Source organism: Diorhabda carinulata, chromosome 7, assembly GCF_026250575.1.
Source record: "Diorhabda carinulata isolate Delta chromosome 7, icDioCari1.1, whole genome shotgun sequence".
NCBI classification, from domain to species: domain Eukaryota; kingdom Metazoa; phylum Arthropoda; class Insecta; order Coleoptera; family Chrysomelidae; genus Diorhabda; species Diorhabda carinulata.
In genome coordinates, this window is record NC_079466.1 from 23,555,426 (window position 1) to 23,577,663 (window position 22,238).

The 22,238-nt window shown below is 35.6% G+C and overlaps 1 protein-coding gene across 17 annotated transcripts in view; it reads right to left on the reverse strand.

Moving 5' to 3' along the window:
* Positions 1-22,238, reverse strand: part of LOC130896427 (cell adhesion molecule Dscam2) — a 177,487-nt gene that overhangs the window by 127,494 nt on the left and 27,755 nt on the right. For 6 of the 17 annotated variants that reach the window (XM_057804501.1, XM_057804498.1, XM_057804500.1 and 3 more), the window contains exon 3: positions 2,636-2,809. The exons of 7 other annotated variants lie outside the window; for them this stretch is intronic. In XM_057804501.1, the coding sequence (XP_057660484.1) occupies positions 2,636-2,809 (174 nt within the window). Of the gene's footprint in view, positions 1-2,635; positions 2,810-10,920; positions 11,086-17,088; positions 17,260-21,341; positions 21,504-22,238 lie in introns of all 17 variants that reach the window. 4 more of the 17 variants (XM_057804505.1, XM_057804512.1, XM_057804503.1 and 1 more) reach the window with 3 other exon arrangements.

The window sequence follows — 22,238 nt, forward strand, 5'->3', positions numbered from 1 at the left end:
ATAATTTTGGCACTTTCTCGGTCTGTGCTCTAATTTTTCAAGGAGTAGAACCACTCGCTCAATTTTAGCCACCGAGGTTCTATTTTACTTTTGACAGAAGCATGATTCTTAATAAACTTTGAAAATACGTTTTTGATGTGATTTTTATCAGTTTTATATATGGCATGCCTCAATAAGTCGTATGACTGACACACAGATGGCGCTGCCACTATATCTAAAATTTCATGACGTTTCGATTAGTCAGAAAAAGGTTGCAGCCATTTAAGTGAAGCTACTTTTTATTATTTTCGAAACAATTTCTCGTATTAATTTATCGTCGCTCCCAGATGGAGCTCAGCAATGGTTTCAATAATCTTATCTGGACTCTGCTCCATCAAAAAGAACCATTGGAGCATGAGAAACCTTGAAGCTGTACCGAGTTTACTCACAGTCGATCAAAAACAAACAACGCGTTGATGATTCAGCCTTGGCCGCGTCATTCTGGAATCAAAACGATAGTCATCTGAGTGAACCGCGGATGGTGAACCACCACCGAAGAGTTGTTGGATCGTTTGAATTCAAAAATCAAGAAAAAACGGCCTCATACGTCGAAGAAAAAATCATCGTTTCACCGATTCACAAATCGTTGGCAACGATGGTTAAATTGAACGAATTACACTTCGAATCGCTTCCTCATCCACCGTATAGCCCAGATCTGTCTCCAAGTGACTACTAGCTATACTCCGATCTCAAAAAAATGCTCACCAGTAAGAAATTCAGCTCAGTTAGTCGCACGGCTTATTGAGCGATGTGTTATGAATTGAACCAATCAAACAATGAATCGGAAGGTCCGTATATGATGATTAAAATGCCAGTACTAAAAAGCTAAATGATAGAATGATAGAAAAGTTGAAAATTTGCTCTTCGACAATTTAAATCATAGAATTAATATTAAAGATAGACAGAGCGACATGTAAGTGGAATTGTACTAGTGGAAGAGAGAAAAAAGAATCGATTTACCACTCTATCTCTCTCTAGCGGCTTTTGGTATCTTTGTAGTCCCCACTCATATAATGTATCACTTCTAAATGGACAATTTCTATAAGTGAAAGCTGTTTCTACTAAGGAACACAGAATGGCAACGATTTTTCTATCTTCCGAGGTTCCAACTCGGTTCTGCGCATTCTCAAGCATGCGCAGTATATATAAAGTGTCTCGAACGAGAGAGACAATGAATACCATAACGTAGAGACGTTTTTTCCCACACCAACTCTCCTTATAGGGATATTACATAAACGTTGCCACGGCTCTAAACTTCGACATCGTAACGATCCAATCAGAATAGAATAGAAAGAGGTATAAAGTGGTACACCGATGTTCCGTCTCTCTCGATCAACAGTTTGATTCCATTCGAATCATCTTCCATACCTCAATCTCTCTATATTTAATATTAATTTTATGATAGTAGCTCTCCAGGTTAGGTAGTTGGGTTACGAAAAGGAATAAATGTTGAAAAAGTAAACGTCTCCTTTTTTTTTTTAAAATCGAACATAATTGGTATGAAAAATTGGCAAAATCTTGCTGTTTCAATTTACAAAACAACGCAGCTTAGTCAAATCAATCTTTCATAGTTTAAACATGTACTGCGTTCGGCTATTCACACCTGAAAAACTCTGTTCTTTACTTTACTCCGATCCCACGACTCGGTTCGTTCCGAATCTTGAAAGACAGCTCTCAGATTTTGTTTTGACTTTTGACGTTTCGTTTGACATTTCATCGTTTATCGATAGAAACTGTTTTGACCAGCTGACTTCATATATTTTCGTTTTCCAAAGATAGACGAATCTGGGCCTTGTAGAGGATTAGAAACCGTTACAGAGTTTATAGTGAGGGCTCCAAGTTCCAAGCTCCAAGCCAGGACCAAATCGTATGCTACAGATCCAGCCTTCTTTGTGAAAACGGCAGCCTAGGCTTTCGCTACATTAAACTCAATCGGGTTACTCCCAACCCACGTTTTATAGATCAGTATTGGTGGTCGGCGAAGCTATAGATTTGCATTTTAGTCGAGTAGATCGTTGATGTATATTAGGAAGAAGGTAGATGACAAGATGCGTCCCTGGGGAGCACCAGCGTTGACATCAAACCTTTCTGAGGTGTGTTCATCGATAGTGACATGGATGGATCGGTATTATCTGCTTTGTTTGGTTTCTGCGGGATGTTATAACATCGTTTAGAGTTTAATGACATTCTTAGACGCACGCCTCCTGGAGTGATCAATATCTGGCTCTTTTCTGTAAAGGTGTTTCAAATCTGTGACCGCAAATTCGATATTTGGAGTTGGGGAATGCAATAATCTGTCTTCCTTGGAAAGAAACCTCTTCAGTCCTGCCTTAGTTGTAGGAAATGGCAAATAAAGAGCGTAGGTTGACAGTTCTGATCCTCAAGGATCGTTGTTTAAGCTCTTACCGTTTAATAATTTGATATATTTGGGATGAATATACTAAAATCTACGTTATTATCGCCTTAACCCCGTACAGTTTTAAAAAGATAAACTTCTATAAATATCTTGATATTTTTCAAAAGGAGACGTTCACCTCAACAACAGCAATAATAAGGATCGACTCTCAAGGTTTTTGTGTTTGTGTCGGGGACCCACCATATATCAAACTAGATCCGTCCCGGGTCATAATTTCGTGTCCGTCGTCTTGTAACCAGGAAGTGACGGAGACGTAGTCACTTACGAAGCTAGGTATGTGACACTTGAATATGGCGGTGTTGCCCTTGAGGACGCTTTCATCCATTACGTTAGTCGCGTACGCTTGCGATACGACTAGAAGATTAAAAAAGTCGAGTGAGATCTCAGTGTAAGACTTGTTTCGTCAATAGGGTGATTTTATTATTGAAACTAGGTCGGGAGTTGTTATGATCTCGCTAAGGGTTGCGGAAAATATTCTTAAACACGTATAGTCTAGTCCACTGGTTTTTTTTTTGGAGAATGTTTAATTTTTGCGCCCAATCAGTTGGTGTTTGATTACGACTTAGATACGAGGTCCTTAAATAACGAGATTAGTTACGAAAAAGGGTTTTATTATAAAAATTTTTATACATTCGGATGCTTCCCTTCAATAAACTCCCTTCCCCTCGCCACACACCTTTCCATACGTTTTTTCCGTTGATCCAAACAGTGCTGGAAGTCCTCTTTGGTGAGGGCCTCTAGCAGCTCTGGTTTACCGCTTCCATCGACTCAAATCGGATCCCTTTCGAAGCAGATCTGTTTCTAAACTTTCAAGGAAATCTGAGCAGACCCGTTGACGCAAGAACTTTCGGTCAGGAGTCAAATGTTTTGACATCAACATCGCACAGTGTAATTCCTCGAGTAAAATTGCTCATTCGACGATCTGCACGCACAATTTGGTTGATTTTGGTCACTGTTTCCGGATATGAAACATCCACATGGCGACGTGGGCTTTGGACATCTTCAGTGCTCTTTCGGCCATCACTAAAGCGCTTGTACCACTCAAAAACAAGCGCACTAGATAGAGAATTGTCCTTTCAACAATTTGTAGCACTCAGTCGGAGTTTTTTTTCAATTTAACACGTTCGTTTCGAACCGTTACCGTACAAATACTATAATAGTGGCCGAAACGTGTTTTGGGGCGTGCATAGATAAAATATCTAGAAACCGCATCCGTCTAGGGCGCCCTCTAGGCGTGCGTGTTACAGAGAAATAACGTCTTCGCCAGCATTTCATTAGCATGCATCGAGCATTCAATTATTAAGGACCCATCGAGGCCAAACATCTTCATAACTTTGCAAATGATAGTGTTCTGATGAGAAAACTTGGAAAAGTCATTTTTTCGTGACGTCCAATAATAGGATAACGAATAACTTTTATTGATGGAAGCATTCTTACTTCTAAAGTTTGCAGAACAGCCAATTTCTCAAATATTGCACATGATTAACACTCAATTTTCCGCTTACTGGTTTTTCTATTTGTTCATATTTCTGTGCCAACTTTAGTGATATTTCTTTCTCGAAGTTTCGAGGAGAAACTTCTACTCACCGGACTATTGAGACCCGTTTGAGGTTCTGGTCTAGATTAATAGGTGCAAGGTTCAAAACTTGACTATATAAAGTTATAATAAAAGACGGTTCGTTGTTTTCATTGAAATATTTATTATTACTAAATTACATCATTATACAAAAGATAAAACTTCATGTTTGGAATGCCTTATCTCAATTCATTTGAAGACACGATGTCTTTTGTTGCAACATTGACTGATAAAAAGTTTTATTGAAGAAACAACACAAATATTTTCGAAATATTTTTATTAATTGTAAAACCAAACCAAAAAGTAAATTTTTCTATCAGCACCGATATGAAAATATAAAAAACCTTTTTTGAATCAAAATTTTGACTATTTCAATCCAGAATTTTGTTTTCATTTAATCCTTATCCAGATTATCGTTCGATATATGGCGGTCATGCCTTATAATTTCGTTTGATTCCTTCACAATTTCAATCCATTACTTCCACCTGCTATTTTGGATCCAATGTTTTTTTGGTATTCTGGCCATGGTCAAAATCCAACATCGTAATGGTCGACCAAATGAGGTGACGACTCTAAAAATGATGAAGAAAATCCACTGGATGATCCTCGATTGAAAGTGAACGAGATACCAGACATTCAAAAAGTAAAAAGACCGTTCCATCTGCAGGAAAAGTCATAGCGTCAGTTTAAAGTTTGATCTGCTATTTCATGCATTATATTTCGCCAGATTTAGCCCCCTCGGATTATTTTCTGTTCCAAGACTTGAAAAAATGGCTCGGAGGTTGAGAAAATTGCTCGGTGGTCAAAGATTTTTCAGCAATGAAAAGGTAATGTTGACAGTTAATGGCTATTTTGAAGAGCTTAACGATCCTTATTATGAAAATTTCTATTTTTAAATTTTTCTTGTCTTTTTTCCCAAAGAAAGATGCTTCTATTCGCATTCGCATCGGGAAAGACGTGCCTTGGTAGCTGATATCACAGGCTTGCACTTATCCAAAAAAAAAAAAGGAGTTCCGATAAATGTTTATGATCCAGGTTTGCCCGATCAAAATGCTGCTCTAGATGAGATTATGCGTAGGCAAAACAGAGTCGGGTCAATGACCTCTCTTCTATGATCTAGCCTGTTCAAGTTTCTGGTCAACTCTGGATAGCCTATAAGTCTAATTCTTCCTCTTTTCCCATTTTTCCTTCTATTTCCTGCTTCAGTCTGCCATTATTGCACCTGGATATTTAAATCTTTATACTTTTATCGTGTTTTTAGTATTTAATCAAAGGCTTCCTCTTTATAGGCCATAAAGTATAAGGAGGATTACATAAATCTTAGATTTCAGTTTTGTTAGTTGCGAGTCTCGTCAGCACAAGATATTCTGGTATCTCATTAATCAGGACGGTATCCAGGGGCGTAGAATTTGATATTTGTATCTTAATATTTAGAATCAGGACATCGACACTTATCAATAAATCAACTTGTATAAGAATTGTCTATTTTTCTAATGTTTACAAGATCAAATTCATCCTCTCTGTATTTCTCTCGCAATTTTCTGCGTACAAATCAATTTGGGTGATGGAATTATCTCTTTATCCAGACATGAAAAAAATCAAAATGAAGACCCAATTACAGTAATTGACTATTATTAGGTAATGGCTGCATAAATTTATAAATAGAACGAAATGGAGTTATCAATTTAATAGTCCGGCCCCGTTTACTGAGATTTATCAATGATGATTGGACCCCAATGAATTATTAAAGTTGAGAGGAATGTATTCGAATAGTTTGGTACGTCCTTTGAATTTACAGGATGTTTCGGGACTTGCCGACAATTCGGGAATGAGTAGATGACGTGAAAATGTGCTCTGTGACAAAAAAATTCTCATACGACTCTAGTTTCTGAGTTATAGACCTTTAAAGTTGAAACAAATCAGAACTTGTATGTTTTCTAAATTTCTCGCACTACACATTCCGCTATTGTCGACATTCGGGCGTCAGTCGGCGTTGTGCTACAACCATTATTGACGCTCCCGCCAAGTATGAGACGTGTGCATGAGAAAAACTTCTTTTCAAATTTTGAAAAAACTTCAAATCATACAATTTAAATCTAAAGGAGGCTGGGGGTGTTTTCGTCGATAATATAAAACTTTGTGGTTGATATTTCTTATATTCTTCCCAGAACAAATAAAATTCATCGATTAAGACCGATTTCAATCGATTTTCTATTCTCTAATCATCGCAATTCATGTGAAATAATCGAAAACTAATCGATTCTTGTGTCGTAAAAAATATGTAACTGTATGATTATTTAAAATTTGTTTTATACCATTAATAAATAGTTTGTAATCGATTATTAATCGATTAGTTGAGAAACAAACCTATCGCGTATACAAACTCACTCAACACGCTCTAAATATCTAATAACAACCTCCGCTAAATGCTCCTCCAAACCACTATTATACCATCAATTACGAATTAATCTCGAATAGGAATCGATTATTCTCAACAATTGTAGTTCTACGTTTTTCCACGAGTTCGTGTTACGATTAATTTGAATCTGAACGAGACGTGTCGACGAACTACGATGAAAAGCCGCCTCACGGATCGGAAACCGGAGAATGGGAGCGGTTGGTTAGCTCAGGATATCTCCAACAGGTGGTATAATTCGGTTAAATACGAAACAAAAATTGTTGGTGGTGGTTTTTTTTTGGGGTTAAATGGGTGCGTCACGGAAAATAAGGTGAAAGTTTAATGGACTACAAAAAATTTATCAATCGTTTTAACGTCGTTACTGTAGTACCGAAATTTGTTGTTCCATATTTTTTCCGAATCAATTACGCAGTATCACTAGTATATAGGGTGTGGACAAAATTAAACGCAATACGTCCACTTAATTACGAGTCGCGTTAAATTATAATGAGATTCGTTATTCCACTAGTTTCTCAATCTACTCTTTTCGCTCAAACAGCTTTCATCGATGTAGAAGGAGCTTTTGATGAAGTCGCACATCACTCCATCAAAAAATCAACAGAAGCGATGCTACAACATCGTATAGTAATGGTAGAAATAAACGGACTTAGCAACACTGGATTTACAGTTCTACGATGATCTAGTAGTGATAGTAAGGGGCAAACACGAAGATATACGAGGTCTGGCTATTAAATAACGAGACTGCCCGCCTAGAGGGCTCTCTAAACGGGTGGGGTAACAACCGAGAGACCACTAGAGATGTCCAAAGGCCAGGTCACACTGTGACTGAATCAACTCCGGAAATAGTGACCAAAATCAAACAAATTGTGCGTGCAGATCGTCGAATGACATGACAAAAGCCTGTGCGAAGTTGGTGCCAAAAAATCTGACTTCTGACCAAAAGCTTTTGCGTTAACGGATCTACTCAGATTTCCTTGAAAGGCTAAAAAGATCTGCTTTGAAAGGGACCCTATTTGAGTCGATGGTAAAGTGGTAAAGGCCCTCACCAAAAGCAAGTTGACATTTATCTTCAAATTTTTGCTCTCGATAGAACCATTGTCGATTTTTATTCTCAATTCACTTAAAGATATACAAGAGTAATTTATTTTGAATATTATGATGTTAACCACATGAGACGTAATAATTAGAAATCAATGAAGAGCTTCCGACATTCCCTTAATGTCAAAATTTAATATTCTCTTCATACACTCTATTAGAAGTTGACCTAAATTTTCTAATTTCAATGTAATTTACAAAGAAAATTAGATTAAATTCCACCGTTCCACTTTGAGTAACTTTTGCGAAAACGCTGATGTTGAAGAATGCAATAACTATAGTATTCAGTTTCCAACAATTTATTATACGAGGTTTATCCCAAAAGAATCGAACTTTTATTCAATATTACTTTTCCATTTCAACATTAGTTGCCTTGTCATCTAATTTAAGTCCTTCGAGGGCTGATTTCAATCTGGAAATGAACCAAAAGTCACAGAAAACTTCGTCAGGAGCTTAAGCAGGCTGGCAAAACTGTGCGTTACTGCATTAGTTGCCTTGTCATCAAATTTAAGTCCTTCGAGGGCTGATTTCAATCTGGAAAAGATCCAAAAGTCGCAGAAAACTTCGTCAGGAGCTTAAGCAGGCTGGCAAAACTGTGCGTTACTGCATTAGTTGCCTTGTCATCAAATTTAAGTCCTTCGAGGGCTGATTTCAATCTGGAAAAGATCCAAAAGTCACAGAAAACTTCGTCAGGAGCTTAAGCAGGCTGGCAAAACTGTGCGTTACTGCATTAGTTGCCTTGTCATCTAATTTAAGACCTTCGAGGGCTGATTTCAATCTGGAAATGAACCAAAAGTCACAGAAAACTTCGTCAGGAGCTTAAGCAGGCTGGCAAAACTGTGCGTTACTGCATTAGTTGCCTTGTCTTCTAATTTAAGTCCTTCGAGGGCTGATTTCAATCTGGAAAAGATCCAAAAGTCGCAGAAAACTTCGTCAGGAGCTTAAGCAGGCTGGCAAAACTGTGCGTTACTGCATTAGTTGCCTTGTCATCTAATTTAAGACCTTCGAGGGCTGATTTCAATCTGGAAAAGATCCAAAAGTCGCAGAAAACTTCGTCAGGAGCTCAAGCAAGCTGGCAAAACTGTGCGTTACTGCATTAGTTGCCTTGTCATCTAATTTAAGACCTTCGAGGGCTGATTTCAATCTGGAAATGAACCAAAAGTCACAGAAAACTTCGTCAGGAGCTTAAGCAGGCTGGCAAAACTGTGCGTTACTGCATTAGTTGCCTTGTCATCTAATTTAAGTCCTTCGAGGGCTGATTTCAATCTGGAAATGAACCAAAAGTCACAGAAAACTTCGTCAGGAGCTTAAGCAGGCTGGCAAAACTGTGCGTTACTGCATTAGTTGCCTTGTCATCAAATTTAAGTCCTTCGAGGGCTGATTTCAATCTGGAAAAGATCCAAAAGTCGCAGAAAACTTCGTCAGGAGCTCAAGCAAGCTGGCAAAACTGTGCGTTACTGCATTAGTTGCCTTGTCATCTAATTTAAGTCCTTCGAGGGCTGATTTCAATCTGGAAATGAACCAAAAGTCGCAGAAAACTTCGTCAGGAGCTCAAGCAAGCTGGCAAAACTGTGCGTTACTGCATTAGTTGCCTTGTCATCTAATTTAAGTCCTTCGAGGGCTGATTTCAATCTGGAAAAGATCCAAAAGTCGCAGAAAACTTCGTCAGGAGCTCAAGCAAGCTGGCAAAACTGTGCGTTACTGCATTAGTTGCCTTGTCATCAAATTTAAGTCCTTCGAGGGCTGATTTCAATCTGGAAAAGATCCAAAAGTCGCAGAAAACTTCGTCAGGAGCTTAAGCAGGCTGGCAAAACTGTTATATTGGTCATCGTCAATCAGCTGTTTTATTTTGATTGCGTTTTGTAATATTTTTATATTGTGTAGTCATGCGCAACGCATTCATAATCAAAGAAAACAGTCCACATTGTCTGCGTCTTCAATGTGCTTCAATAAAAGAATGAGATAACGACAAAAAAAGACATTGGAAACAAGCTGGTAACATCCATGCCCCAAAAGAGGTCGCTTAGAAGATTTGACGTAACGGGAGGATCAATACTTTTGGAGCAAACCTCGTATACAGATTAACTGGTGCGAGAAATAATTTGACTGAATCTAATTTACCATAGAAAAAATGTGTTTAGAGGAAGTTAGAATACTCGTATGTATTATAGTACAGTCAAATATCTCAAAATTAAGATAAAATCTTGGGAAAATTTTATAAAGAGCTGCAAATACTTATAAACTTTTATTTTGGTTTTCAAAACATCTCGTATGCGCGTATAAAGGTCAGAACTACAAAAAAGTTTCATTTATTATAAATAGCGGTATGCTGTCTGGCATAGGTAATGCATAATGAACCGTTAGTATCTTTATATAATATTCATTACTAATTATTACTATACAGGGTAGCACAAAGTTGATGTTTTGATCTTTTTACTATACACCGACTCTTCCTAAGGGTGTAGGGACATAAAAAATCTATACAAACCATTTGTTATAATTCAATTACTTGCACTTTGATGCAATGGTTTGTCGGAGTTCATTCGAAATTCTCTTTTCTAATTTTTCATGTGTAGTTGTTTCCAAACCTTCAGAATGTACGTTTCGTTTCAAATTTTGCCAAACAATTCAAAGGGCCTTTGAAGGGACTCTTTTTCATATATTTTAGCGAATATGGGATTTCCAGGAGGACAAATATATGCTGAAGAACGACCACCAGAATGTGTCGTCAACCATACCGACTTTTTTTGAAATAACACATCAAATAAACTTTTAATGGGCGGAAACTCGTTGTCACTCAGACTTCTAAGTTTCGATTGCTTCTCAGAATATTTGCGTACCGATTTTCTTGATTTTTGAACTACATTCTATTCCTTTAGAATGTTGCTTATATATTTCTTATCGTTTTCGCAAACTAACCCCCAGTTTAATCTTCTTTTTGATACTTTATCGCTTATCTGCTTGATCCTGACTTTTTATCAGTCGGAATACCTGTTTCCACACGCCGACAGTTACCGTAAATTGTTTCCCATTCCTATAAAGTGATTAGGTCTTGATTTTGTTCATAAAGTTTAGTTTGAAACTAAACTTTTTACAGAAACGTAACGTTTATAAATATATTTTCATCCCTACACCCTTAAATACTCCGAAATAACGTAAGCTTCGACAAGGAACGTTGTTTCAACTGTATTTTTAAAAGTTTATAAGCGTTTTATTTGGGATGAATATCTTTCATAATGCTAAAGCGAGTTTTTGATTTATTTCTCGATCCGAACCCAATATGACCGGACTATTATTGACAACGTTGTGGCGATACCACAGAAACGACTCTTAAACCGATCAAAACATATATTTTAAAATGGCGTTAGACTCTACCGTAATCGTTCTTCGGAGGTAAAAAGCTATTGTTGGCCGTATCTTGCCAAGACGTGATTTCTACATGGTCCGAAACGAAAGACGGTATCTGGCATTTAAAGACAGCTGTGTTACCTTTTATGACGAACACATCGTATACCTGGGCTTCATAATACTGGTTAACAACTGTAAAGACATTTAAAGATAAATTTTTGTTATATACGGTGTCCCAATTCGGAGATATGTCGGTTTACAATAGATAGAAAATTGGAAAATATTTGGGGTTTGTTCAGTAAAAAAATTTTCGTAACGCCATCCGTATTCAAGGTGAAGGACGTTGACACATTTTTTACGTTTTTGTCGCAACTGCTGGCAACGTTGTATTGAAATTTCATGTTTTCGAAGCTGATACATCCAATGAATTTGTATTTACGTCTGACTCTCATAGAGGGCACTAGTTACAAGGTTCGTACCAAGTAGTATCGAACACAACTTTTTCAATATTAGATTTCAACTTGAACATCGTTTAATTTCATACCTAAAAGTTACTCTTGATAAAACTTGATACTGTGTACCGTTTTTGGAGTATGTAGATTTGAAAATTATGAAATAATAACCGACTGAGTCCATAGGATGTGTCAGATTCCAAAACATCTTTTTTTGAAACTCCCTGTAAAGGTATATTTTTAATAAATAAGTAAATGCTGTAGTAGTTATATCTATTTAAAAAGCAATCGCACGCAAACATACAATCCATCGATTTATCAACAAAAACATAAAAAAAAGTAAGAATTAAAAAATAATATTATATACTTAATAAACATCAAACATCTAAAGTCTGAAATTGTTCGATTCCAAAATCTGTACGCCACCGTACACTTGTGGTAAATTCCTCCAAAAAAAAACTCATACTCAATTGAATCACCTACACAAACACTTTTGAATATACATAGATTAAAATGAATACAATCAACAATCGACACGATAATTCAACTAGATTTACCTCGTACATTCTTATCGTTATTATTTATTGATTGATACTCGTAGTGAATTCCTCCAAAGAAACTCAGACTCAATTGAATCACCTACACAAACACTTTTGAATATCTACGCAGATCAGAATGAATACAATCAACAATCGACACGATAATTCAACTAGATTTACCTCGTACATTCTTATCGTTATTATTTATTGATTGATACTCGTAGTGAATTCCTCCAAAGAAACTCAGACTCAATTGAATCACCTGCACAAACACTTTTGAATACACGCAGATCAAAGTGAATACAATCAACAATCGACACGATAATTCAACTAGATTTACCTCGTACATTCTTATCGTTATTATTTATTGATTGATACTCGTAGTGAATTCCTCCAAAGAAACTCAGACTCAATTGAATCACCTGCACAAACACTTTTGAATACACGCAGATCAAAGTGAATACAATCAACAATCGACACGATAATTCAACTAGATTTACCTCGTACATTCTTATCGTTATTATTTATTGATTGATACTCGTAGTGAATTCCTCCAAAGAAACTCAGACTCAATTGAATCACCTGCACAAACACTTTTGAATACACGCAGATCAAAGTGAATACAATCAACAATCGACACGATAATTCAACTAGATTTACCTCGTACATTCTTATCGTTATTATTTATTGATTGATACTCGTAGTGAATTCCTCCAAAGAAACTCAGACTCAATTGAATCACCTACACAAACACTTTTGAATATACATAGATTAAAATGAATACAATCAACAATCGACACGATAATTCAACTAGATTTACCTCGTACATTCTTATCGTTATTATTTATTGATTGATACTCGTAGTGAATTCCTCCAAAGAAACTCAGACTCAATTGAATTACCTGCACAAACACTTTTGAATACACGCAGATCAAAGTGAATACAATCAACAATCGACACGATAATTCAACTAGATTTACCTCGTACATTCTTATCGTTATTATTTATTGATTGATACTCGTAGTGAATTCCTCCAAAGAAACTCAGACTCAATTGAATCACCTGCACAAACACTTTTGAATACACGCAGATCAAAGTGAATACAATCAACAATCGACACGATAATTCAACTAGATTTACCTCGTACATTCTTATCGTTATTATTTATTGATTGATACTCGTAGTGAATTCCTCCAAAGAAACTCAGACTCAATTGAATCACCTACACAAACACTTTTGAATATACATAGATTAAAATGAATACAATCAACAATCGACACGATAATTCAACTAGATTTACCTCGTACATTCTTATCGTTATTATTTATTGATTGATACTCGTAGTGAATTCCTCCAAAGAAACTCAGACTCAATTGAATCACCTGCACAAACACTTTTGAATACACGCAGATCAAAGTGAATACAATCAACAATCGACACGATAATTCAACTAGATTTACCTCGTACATTCTTATCGTTATTATTTATTGATTGATACTCGTAGTGAATTCCTCCAAAGAAACTCAGACTCAATTGAATCACCTACACAAACACTTTTGAATATACATAGATTAAAATGAATACAATCAACAATCGACACGATAATTCAACTAGATTTACCTCGTACATTCTTATCGTTATTATTTATTGATTGATACTCGTAGTGAATTCCTCCAAAGAAACTCAGACTCAATTGAATCACCTACACAAACACTTTTGAATACACGCAGATCAAAGTGAATACAATCAACAATCGACACGATAATTCAACTAGATTTACCTCGTACATTCTTATCGTTATTATTTATTGATTGATACTCGTAGTGAATTCCTCCAAAGAAACTCAGACTCAATTGAATCACCTGCACAAACACTTTTGAATACACGCAGATCAAAGTGAATACAATCAACAATCGACACGATAATTCAACTAGATTTACCTCGTACATTCTTATCGTTATTATTTATTGATTGATACTCGTAGTGAATTCCTCCAAAGAAACTCAGACTCAATTGAATCACCTGCACAAACACTTTTGAATACACGCAGATCAAAGTGAATACAATCAACAATCGACACGATAATTCAACTAGATTTACCTCGTACATTCTTATCGTTATTATTTATTGATTGATACTCGTAGTGAATTCCTCCAAAGAAACTCAGACTCAATTGAATCACCTGCACAAACACTTTTGAATACACGCAGATCAAAGTGAATACAATCAACAATCGACACGATAATTCAACTAGATTTACCTCGTACATTCTTATCGTTATTATTTATTGATTGATACTCGTAGTGAATTCCTCCAAAGAAACTCAGACTCAATTGAATCACCTACACAAACACTTTTGAATATACATAGATTAAAATGAATACAATCAACAATCGACACGATAATTCAACTAGATTTACCTCGTACATTCTTATCGTTATTATTTATTGATTGATACTCGTAGTGAATTCCTCCAAAGAAACTCAGACTCAATTGAATCACCTGCACAAACACTTTTGAATACACGCAGATCAAAGTGAATACAATCAACAATCGACACGATAATTCAACTAGATTTACCTCGTACATTCTTATCGTTATTATTTATTGATTGATACTCGTAGTGAATTCCTCCAAAGAAACTCAGACTCAATTGAATCACCTGCACAAACACTTTTGAATACACGCAGATCAAAGTGAATACAATCAACAATCGACACGATAATTCAACTAGATTTACCTCGTACATTCTTATCGTTATTATTTATTGATTGATACTCGTAGTGAATTCCTCCAAAGAAACTCAGACTCAATTGAATCACCTGCACAAACACTTTTGAATATCTACGCAGATCAGAATGAATACAATCAACAATCGACACGATAATTCAACTAGATTTACCTCGTACATTCTTATCGTTATTATTTATTGATTGATACTCGTAGTGAATTCCTCCAAAGAAACTCAGACTCAATTGAATCACCTACACAAACACTTTTGAATATACATAGATTAAAATGAATACAATCAACAATCGACACGATAATTCAACTAGATTTACCTCGTACATTCTTATCGTTATTATTTATTGATTGATACTCGTAGTGAATTCCTCCAAAGAAACTCAGACTCAATTGAATCACCTGCACAAACACTTTTGAATACACGCAGATCAAAGTGAATACAATCAACAATCGACACGATAATTCAACTAGATTTACCTCGTACATTCTTATCGTTATTATTTATTGATTGATACTCGTAGTGAATTCCTCCAAAGAAACTCAGACTCAATTGAATCACCTGCACAAACACTTTTGAATACACGCAGATCAAAGTGAATACAATCAACAATCGACACGATAATTCAACTAGATTTACCTCGTACATTCTTATCGTTATTATTTATTGATTGATACTCGTAGTGAATTCCTCCAAAGAAACTCAGACTCAATTGAATCACCTGCACAAACACTTTTGAATATCTACGCAGATCAGAATGAATACAATCAACAATCGACACGATAATTCAACTAGATTTACCTCGTACATTCTTATCGTTATTATTTATTGATTGATACTCGTAGTGAATTCCTCCAAAGAAACTCAGACTCAATTGAATCACCTACACAAACACTTTTGAATATACATAGATTAAAATGAATACAATCAACAATCGACACGATAATTCAACTAGATTTACCTCGTACATTCTTATCGTTATTATTTATTGATTGATACTCGTAGTGAATTCCTCCAAAGAAACTCAGACTCAATTGAATCACCTGCACAAACACTTTTGAATACACGCAGATCAAAGTGAATACAATCAACAATCGACACGATAATTCAACTAGATTTACCTCGTACATTCTTATCGTTATTATTTATTGATTGATACTCGTAGTGAATTCCTCCAAAGAAACTCAGACTCAATTGAATCACCTGCACAAACACTTTTGAATACACGCAGATCAAAGTGAATACAATCAACAATCGACACGATAATTCAACTAGATTTACCTCGTACATTCTTATCGTTATTATTTATTGATTGATACTCGTAGTGAATTCCTCCAAAGAAACTCAGACTCAATTGAATCACCTGCACAAACACTTTTGAATACACGCAGATCAAAGTGAATACAATCAACAATCGACACGATAATTCAACTAGATTTACCTCGTACATTCTTATCGTTATTATTTATTGATTGATACTCGTAGTGAATTCCTCCAAAGAAACTCAGACTCAATTGAATCACCTGCACAAACACTTTTGAATATCTACGCAGATCAGAATGAATACAATCAACAATCGACACGATAATTCAACTAGATTTACCTCGTACATTCTTATCGTTATTATTTATTGATTGATACTCGTAGTGAATTCCTCCAAAGAAACTCAGACTCAATTGAATCACCTACACAAACACTTTTGAATATACATAGATTAAAATGAATACAATCAACAATCGACACGATAATTCAACTAGATTTACCTCGTACATTCTTATCGTTATTATTTATTGATTGATACTCGTAGTGAATTCCTCCAAAGAAACTCAGACTCAATTGAATCACCTGCACAAACACTTTTGAATACACGCAGATCAAAGTGAATACAATCAACAATCGACACGATAATTCAACTAGATTTACCTCGTACATTCTTATCGTTATTATTTATTGATTGATACTCGTAGTGAATTCCTCCAAAGAAACTCAGACTCAATTGAATCACCTGCACAAACACTTTTGAATACACGCAGATCAAAGTGAATACAATCAACAATCGACACGATAATTCAACTAGATTTACCTCGTACATTCTTATCGTTATTATTTATTGATTGATACTCGTAGTGAATTCCTCCAAAGAAACTCAGACTCAATTGAATCACCTGCACAAACACTTTTGAATACACGCAGATCAAAGTGAATACAATCAACAATCGACACGATACTGAATTATTATCGTTTAGTAGTTATTGATTGATACGAGGTTCATAGAAAAATGTAAAGTTAAGTCGTGGTTTTATGTATGTAAATGCGTACAGTCAAAGAATATATATTCGATAAATGGCCCCCCAATTTAGACTAGGAACATTTTGAGAAACATCTGGAACGTTTACGACGAGGAAAATATCGGAAGGGATGTAGTTTTATCAACATTAATTAATAGCAGAAGTTCGTTTACCGAAATCATTTCCATTATTAGAATATTTATAAACGGTATTATCGTCAGCCACCCAAGCTTCAATTTGTACGAAATCCGTAACGAAACTAGGAACTAAACATTTCAAAATGCCCGTATTTCCTTTCAATACAAACTCGTCGATAACGCGGCTCTGATAAAATTGTTGGACAACTGTAATAAAAGGAGATGCGTGAGATATTGGGAGATGTGAGGCTCTACTGATTCAAAATCAATGACACGTTTAACTATGTTTGGCGTGTACATATTGAGTGTTTCGTAACGTTTAAATTACAAAAATGATGACTCCCCTTGAAAATTTTGGAAATTTCGATTTATCGAATCAAAACATCTTCGTGTTTATCGTTAATAACAGTAATTAACGAACATTTGACATATGACAGATGATAATATACAAGGATGGTTCAAATATAAACGCTGGTCTATTACAAAGCGTTGAAAACAGTCACTTTTTAGTGTACTTATAGCCGTGAGCAGGGAGGACGTACCAGCGTCTGTTGCGCAACGTTTTTTTGGTCAAAGATAATCTAAAATCGGAGGAAATTTATCAAAAACTACTCTCCAAACATCCGCGGCACTCTAGATTATCTGTTACCGGTGAGATCGTCAGTTCTGTAGTCAAACTCATCTTGGTAGACCTACGCAGTACTGTACGCGATAACGCTGTAGAAACGAAGATGATATTCAGCACTCAATTTTTGAACCTCTCGGTTTTTTAGCAGAAAACCACAGATGGGAAGTTTGCGTGGGTTTCCTGCAGCGGTGTGAAACGAATTGGTTTGGGAAACATTTTGGAACATCCTCCTTATAGTCCCGATTTATCGGAATGCGATTATTATTTATTTGGTCCGTTGATACTGCGATTCGAAATCTGTAAATCAGTAGAAACCTTCGTGAATTATTACGTGATAAACCGAGAGATTTTTACGAAAAATGCATCCGAAATTTTTCGTAAAAAGTACCAACAGTAGCTACATTTTGAGATATTATTTGCTTGATATAGAACTAGTACTTGATTTTCGTGAATAAATGCATTCCAGGACTCCATTTCCGTTCTCTATTAAGGAAATGTCCTGATGGAATGTTTCGCCTTGTTTGCCCCAAATTTATCGAAAAGAAATCCAGTTTTTGTTTTTTTTTTTAAGGATTATATACGATTATTTGTTTGTAATATTCCCAGTTCCAGGTGAGTTTTTCCTGATCATTCATTTTTCTTATCCTTTATCGGTATTTGAGGACCTACAAGGTCCTATTTTTTTTCGAAACACTCTATACGGTTAGTCAAATTTTTATTTGAAAAAAGTTGAACGTATCATTGTTGAATTAAAAGACGTTTTCTACATACTTGGATGCGATATATTTTTAAATGAAATAAACAATTATCGGTTGATGATGTCACCAATTCAATTACCAGTGAAGTTGAAACAATAAGCAATAAAATTGGTGTTTGGAATGTACATTTTTATCTAAAAATTTATAAACCAGCAATTTTAGTGCAGTCATTGAAATTTTTTGAATTGAACCGATTTGCATGAAATTTTGGAATTGCCACCCCTTCTCGGTGGCGTAATTTTTTTTTTCAAAAGAACCACGGATATCCATAGAAAGCCTAATTTTGAGAAAAAAATGTTTTATAAAATTTTTGAAAAAACCCAATACTTTTCAAGTTATTGGTAATTGAAAATTTGTGAATTTTTTCACGTTTTTCGTCGGTTTTTTGAAAATATCTCAAAAAGTATGCTTTTTAAAGAAAATTTAATGATGAAATAATTGTAGCAGGTAAAAAACTGAACAAATAGATTTTTTTTAAGTGTTCCAAGTACAATATTAAGCGAGATATTAAAGATCCAAACCGTTTTTTATTTTGTCTGAAATTTAATCGAAGTATTCAATACCATCTAGCGGCGAACAGTTACATTTTATGCATTCTAAACCCTAAATAGGGTTTTGTAGTTAGCAGTTTGGTTGCTTTAGGACACTTAATTTTCAAAAAAAACACGATTTAAAAAAAAATTTAAAAAAAAACCACTTTCTTTCCATAATATCTCAAAAATGATGAAAGATAAGTATAAAAGTATAATTATGAAAAATTTAGGTCTTTTTCTGACAAAAAAAATTTGATTATTTTTTTTTCTGTCACACAAAAATTGACGCAGATATGATTATTTAAATAGCGCGCGGTAGCGCAATCACAGTCTCCCTCGAGCCCTTTGAACCTTCGCCGTTTTAAAATAAAAGGTTTTTCACTATATATTGTTATGAAAAAAGTTGTAGCTCTTTCAATTACCTTCAAAATGGTGTTTTATAAAATGTGGTTGCATCAAAATTGAAGGAGTTATGAACCAAAAACTAATCGTTGTTTTTTTTTCTACTCAAAATTTCGGAGTGTGAACATTTGAAACAAAGTACACACAGTAATACAGAATAAATAGTAATTTTTTACTCTATAATTAAATTATTTTCAAATATGTAATCATATATATTTACTGTTTTAGTTTAGGGGTAAATTTAAGGGTTGAAAAGCTTGAAAATATGATAATCATTTTCGAGAACGTGGAATAACATTTAAATAGTTTTTATTTCATCAAAACAATTTTTTTTAAACAATTTTTTATCAAGGGGTTGTTTTTAAGAGTCGAAAGGTGGTTAAAAATTCCATAATTAAGATAGATAACAAAAAAAATTATTCAATATATACTTAAATCTTTTTATGTCTTATCAAAGTAATTTTTTTCAATTTTTTCAATTTAGGGGTTGTTTGCAACGGTTGTAAGGTTGTCGAGGGTTTGAAAATGATTTTATTACGAGGTAATTGTGTTAGAAATCACTTTACAATTTCCCCCCTTAATATTAAACACGTTTTCTACCGAAAAAATAGATCAATGTCAATTTTTCAATTAAAGGGTTGTTTAGACCCCTTAAAAATAATCGGGGAAGCTCGGATCTTTTTTACTCTTAAAGTTAAGGGTAAGATGAAACTAATTCCAAAATTTCATGCAAATTCGACTGCACTATTTCACTTGTTTTGATTATTTTAGAGCTTTCACTTCAGTTGAATATCGCATCGAAACAATTGAGGACAACTACATTAAAAAAAAATGATTTCGCTTGTATTTTGTACCGTAATCTTCTTGTCCTGGTAAATAGATATTCCCTTGGGAATCCCTCCAATTTTCAACGGTAACGAAATCCGATACAAACGAAGGAATTTCGCATTTCATGACTGCCGCATTTCCACGGATTACGTATTCGTTATCGGCCTCAACTTCGTAAGTTTGTGCCACAACTAAATACAAAAATCCAATATTATATCAGGGCGTATCTTAAGGTTAGGTTATTGCTGTGGAATACGACACAAGGCGTTAGAAACGGAGACAACTGAATCGATCACAGCGCAAAAAATAACCTAAACCCCATAAAGATTGTATTCCCTGAACCAAGATTGCCTTATGGCCGCCCAATATGGTTGATTTTACACCCTACACCTTCCATTTCACACGTAAAGCGCTGCTATAAAAAAGATTCAAGAAAAAGTATTTTTTCGTTACTCTCGGCGTGGAGACGTACCAGGAATTCTTAAAAACGGGCTCTGTTGCCGACGCTACGCGTTCTTGTCGACCGGTATCTACAACAACTAACGAAAATATGTAATCTGCAGTACAGCTAGCTGGAGAACTTTAAATATCGGTCGTTTTTTTACTTCACGGGGATGATTTCGATCGGAATATTGCGAGTGGTACCTCGGATGCAGTCAGGATGATTGGAAGTTCAAGCATTCCATATTGTGGTCGGATGGAGGAACTTTCGAGCTGACAATTCTCACGTCTTCGTCCACCGTAGTTTTTTAAAAATTGGTGGGTTGTGTAGAATAGGAATAAGGTGTAAGGTAAATATATTTATCACTCCTTTCGTCAAATATTTATCAGCGAATAGAGTGAGGAATAGAAAACGAACGCGTCTTGAAGAAGTGAAAAAATATTCGCTGATAAATATAATCGGTGTACCGCAATCCATACGAAGCTTTATCAGTACCATAATTGGTGTTGTCATTGTACTTATGCACCAGACCGTCATCCGAAACCCAAGAATCAATTTGGACAAAATCGGCCACGAAACTGGGTATCTTGCATTTCATCACGGCCGAATTTCCCCGAATGACGTACTCGTTTTCGGCCTCGGTCACATAGTACTGCGACACAACTAAAAATGACAAAAACCCAAATTAGAAGAATTACCGTAATTATCGGAAACTGTCAACGAATTGCCCTGATCATCTATCCACGAATCGACGTAGACGAAATCGGCGACGAACGAAGGTATGCTACATTTTAGCACTGCCGTGTTGCCGCGTATCACGTATTCCGTTAATATTTCCGCCTTGTAAAATTGATTTACGACTGAAATAAAAATAATTCAAATTGTTTTAAAACGAAAGACGAGGACGAGATTCCAGAAGTACCTGACCTGTCCTAGTTGCTTGAAGTACACAAACCGTACAGTTTGAAGACACCACGTTGTTTAGTATTTGTTTGGCAGCCACCAATAGTAAACATGTTTATTGATTCGGAATGCATAAATAAAATATTGGGTAGCAGAATTTAGACCTGCAAAGATCAGCAGCAGCAGTAGAGGTCGATCGAACAATGGACTTAGAATGGAGAACCGGCTCCAAAGAAGCCAAAGACTGTTCCATTTGCACCAGCTCACAGATCCGTCATTGCAACGGTCGAAATTAATAAATTAAAGTTCGAATAGCTACCTCACGCACCTTATTCGCCAGATTCAACCCCCTCGGATTATTTTCCGTACCTAAACTTGAAAAAATGGTCGAAGATTCTCCAAGAGGTGATGTCAGGAGTTAATGACTATTTTGAGAAGCTTGACGATTCTTATTGGGAAAAGGGCATCGAACTTGTTGGACCAGCACAAACCGTACAGTTTGAAGACACCACGTTGCATTAGTACAACCAATATAAAAGCTAGATTCTACTCTGGAGGAGGCTGCTCTTTCGTTTTCAACAATAAAATATTGGGTAGCAGAGTTTAGACCTGCAAAGATCAGCAGCAGCAGAAGAGGTCGATCGAAGAATAGACTTAGAATGGAGAACCGGCTCCAAAGAAGCCAAAGACTG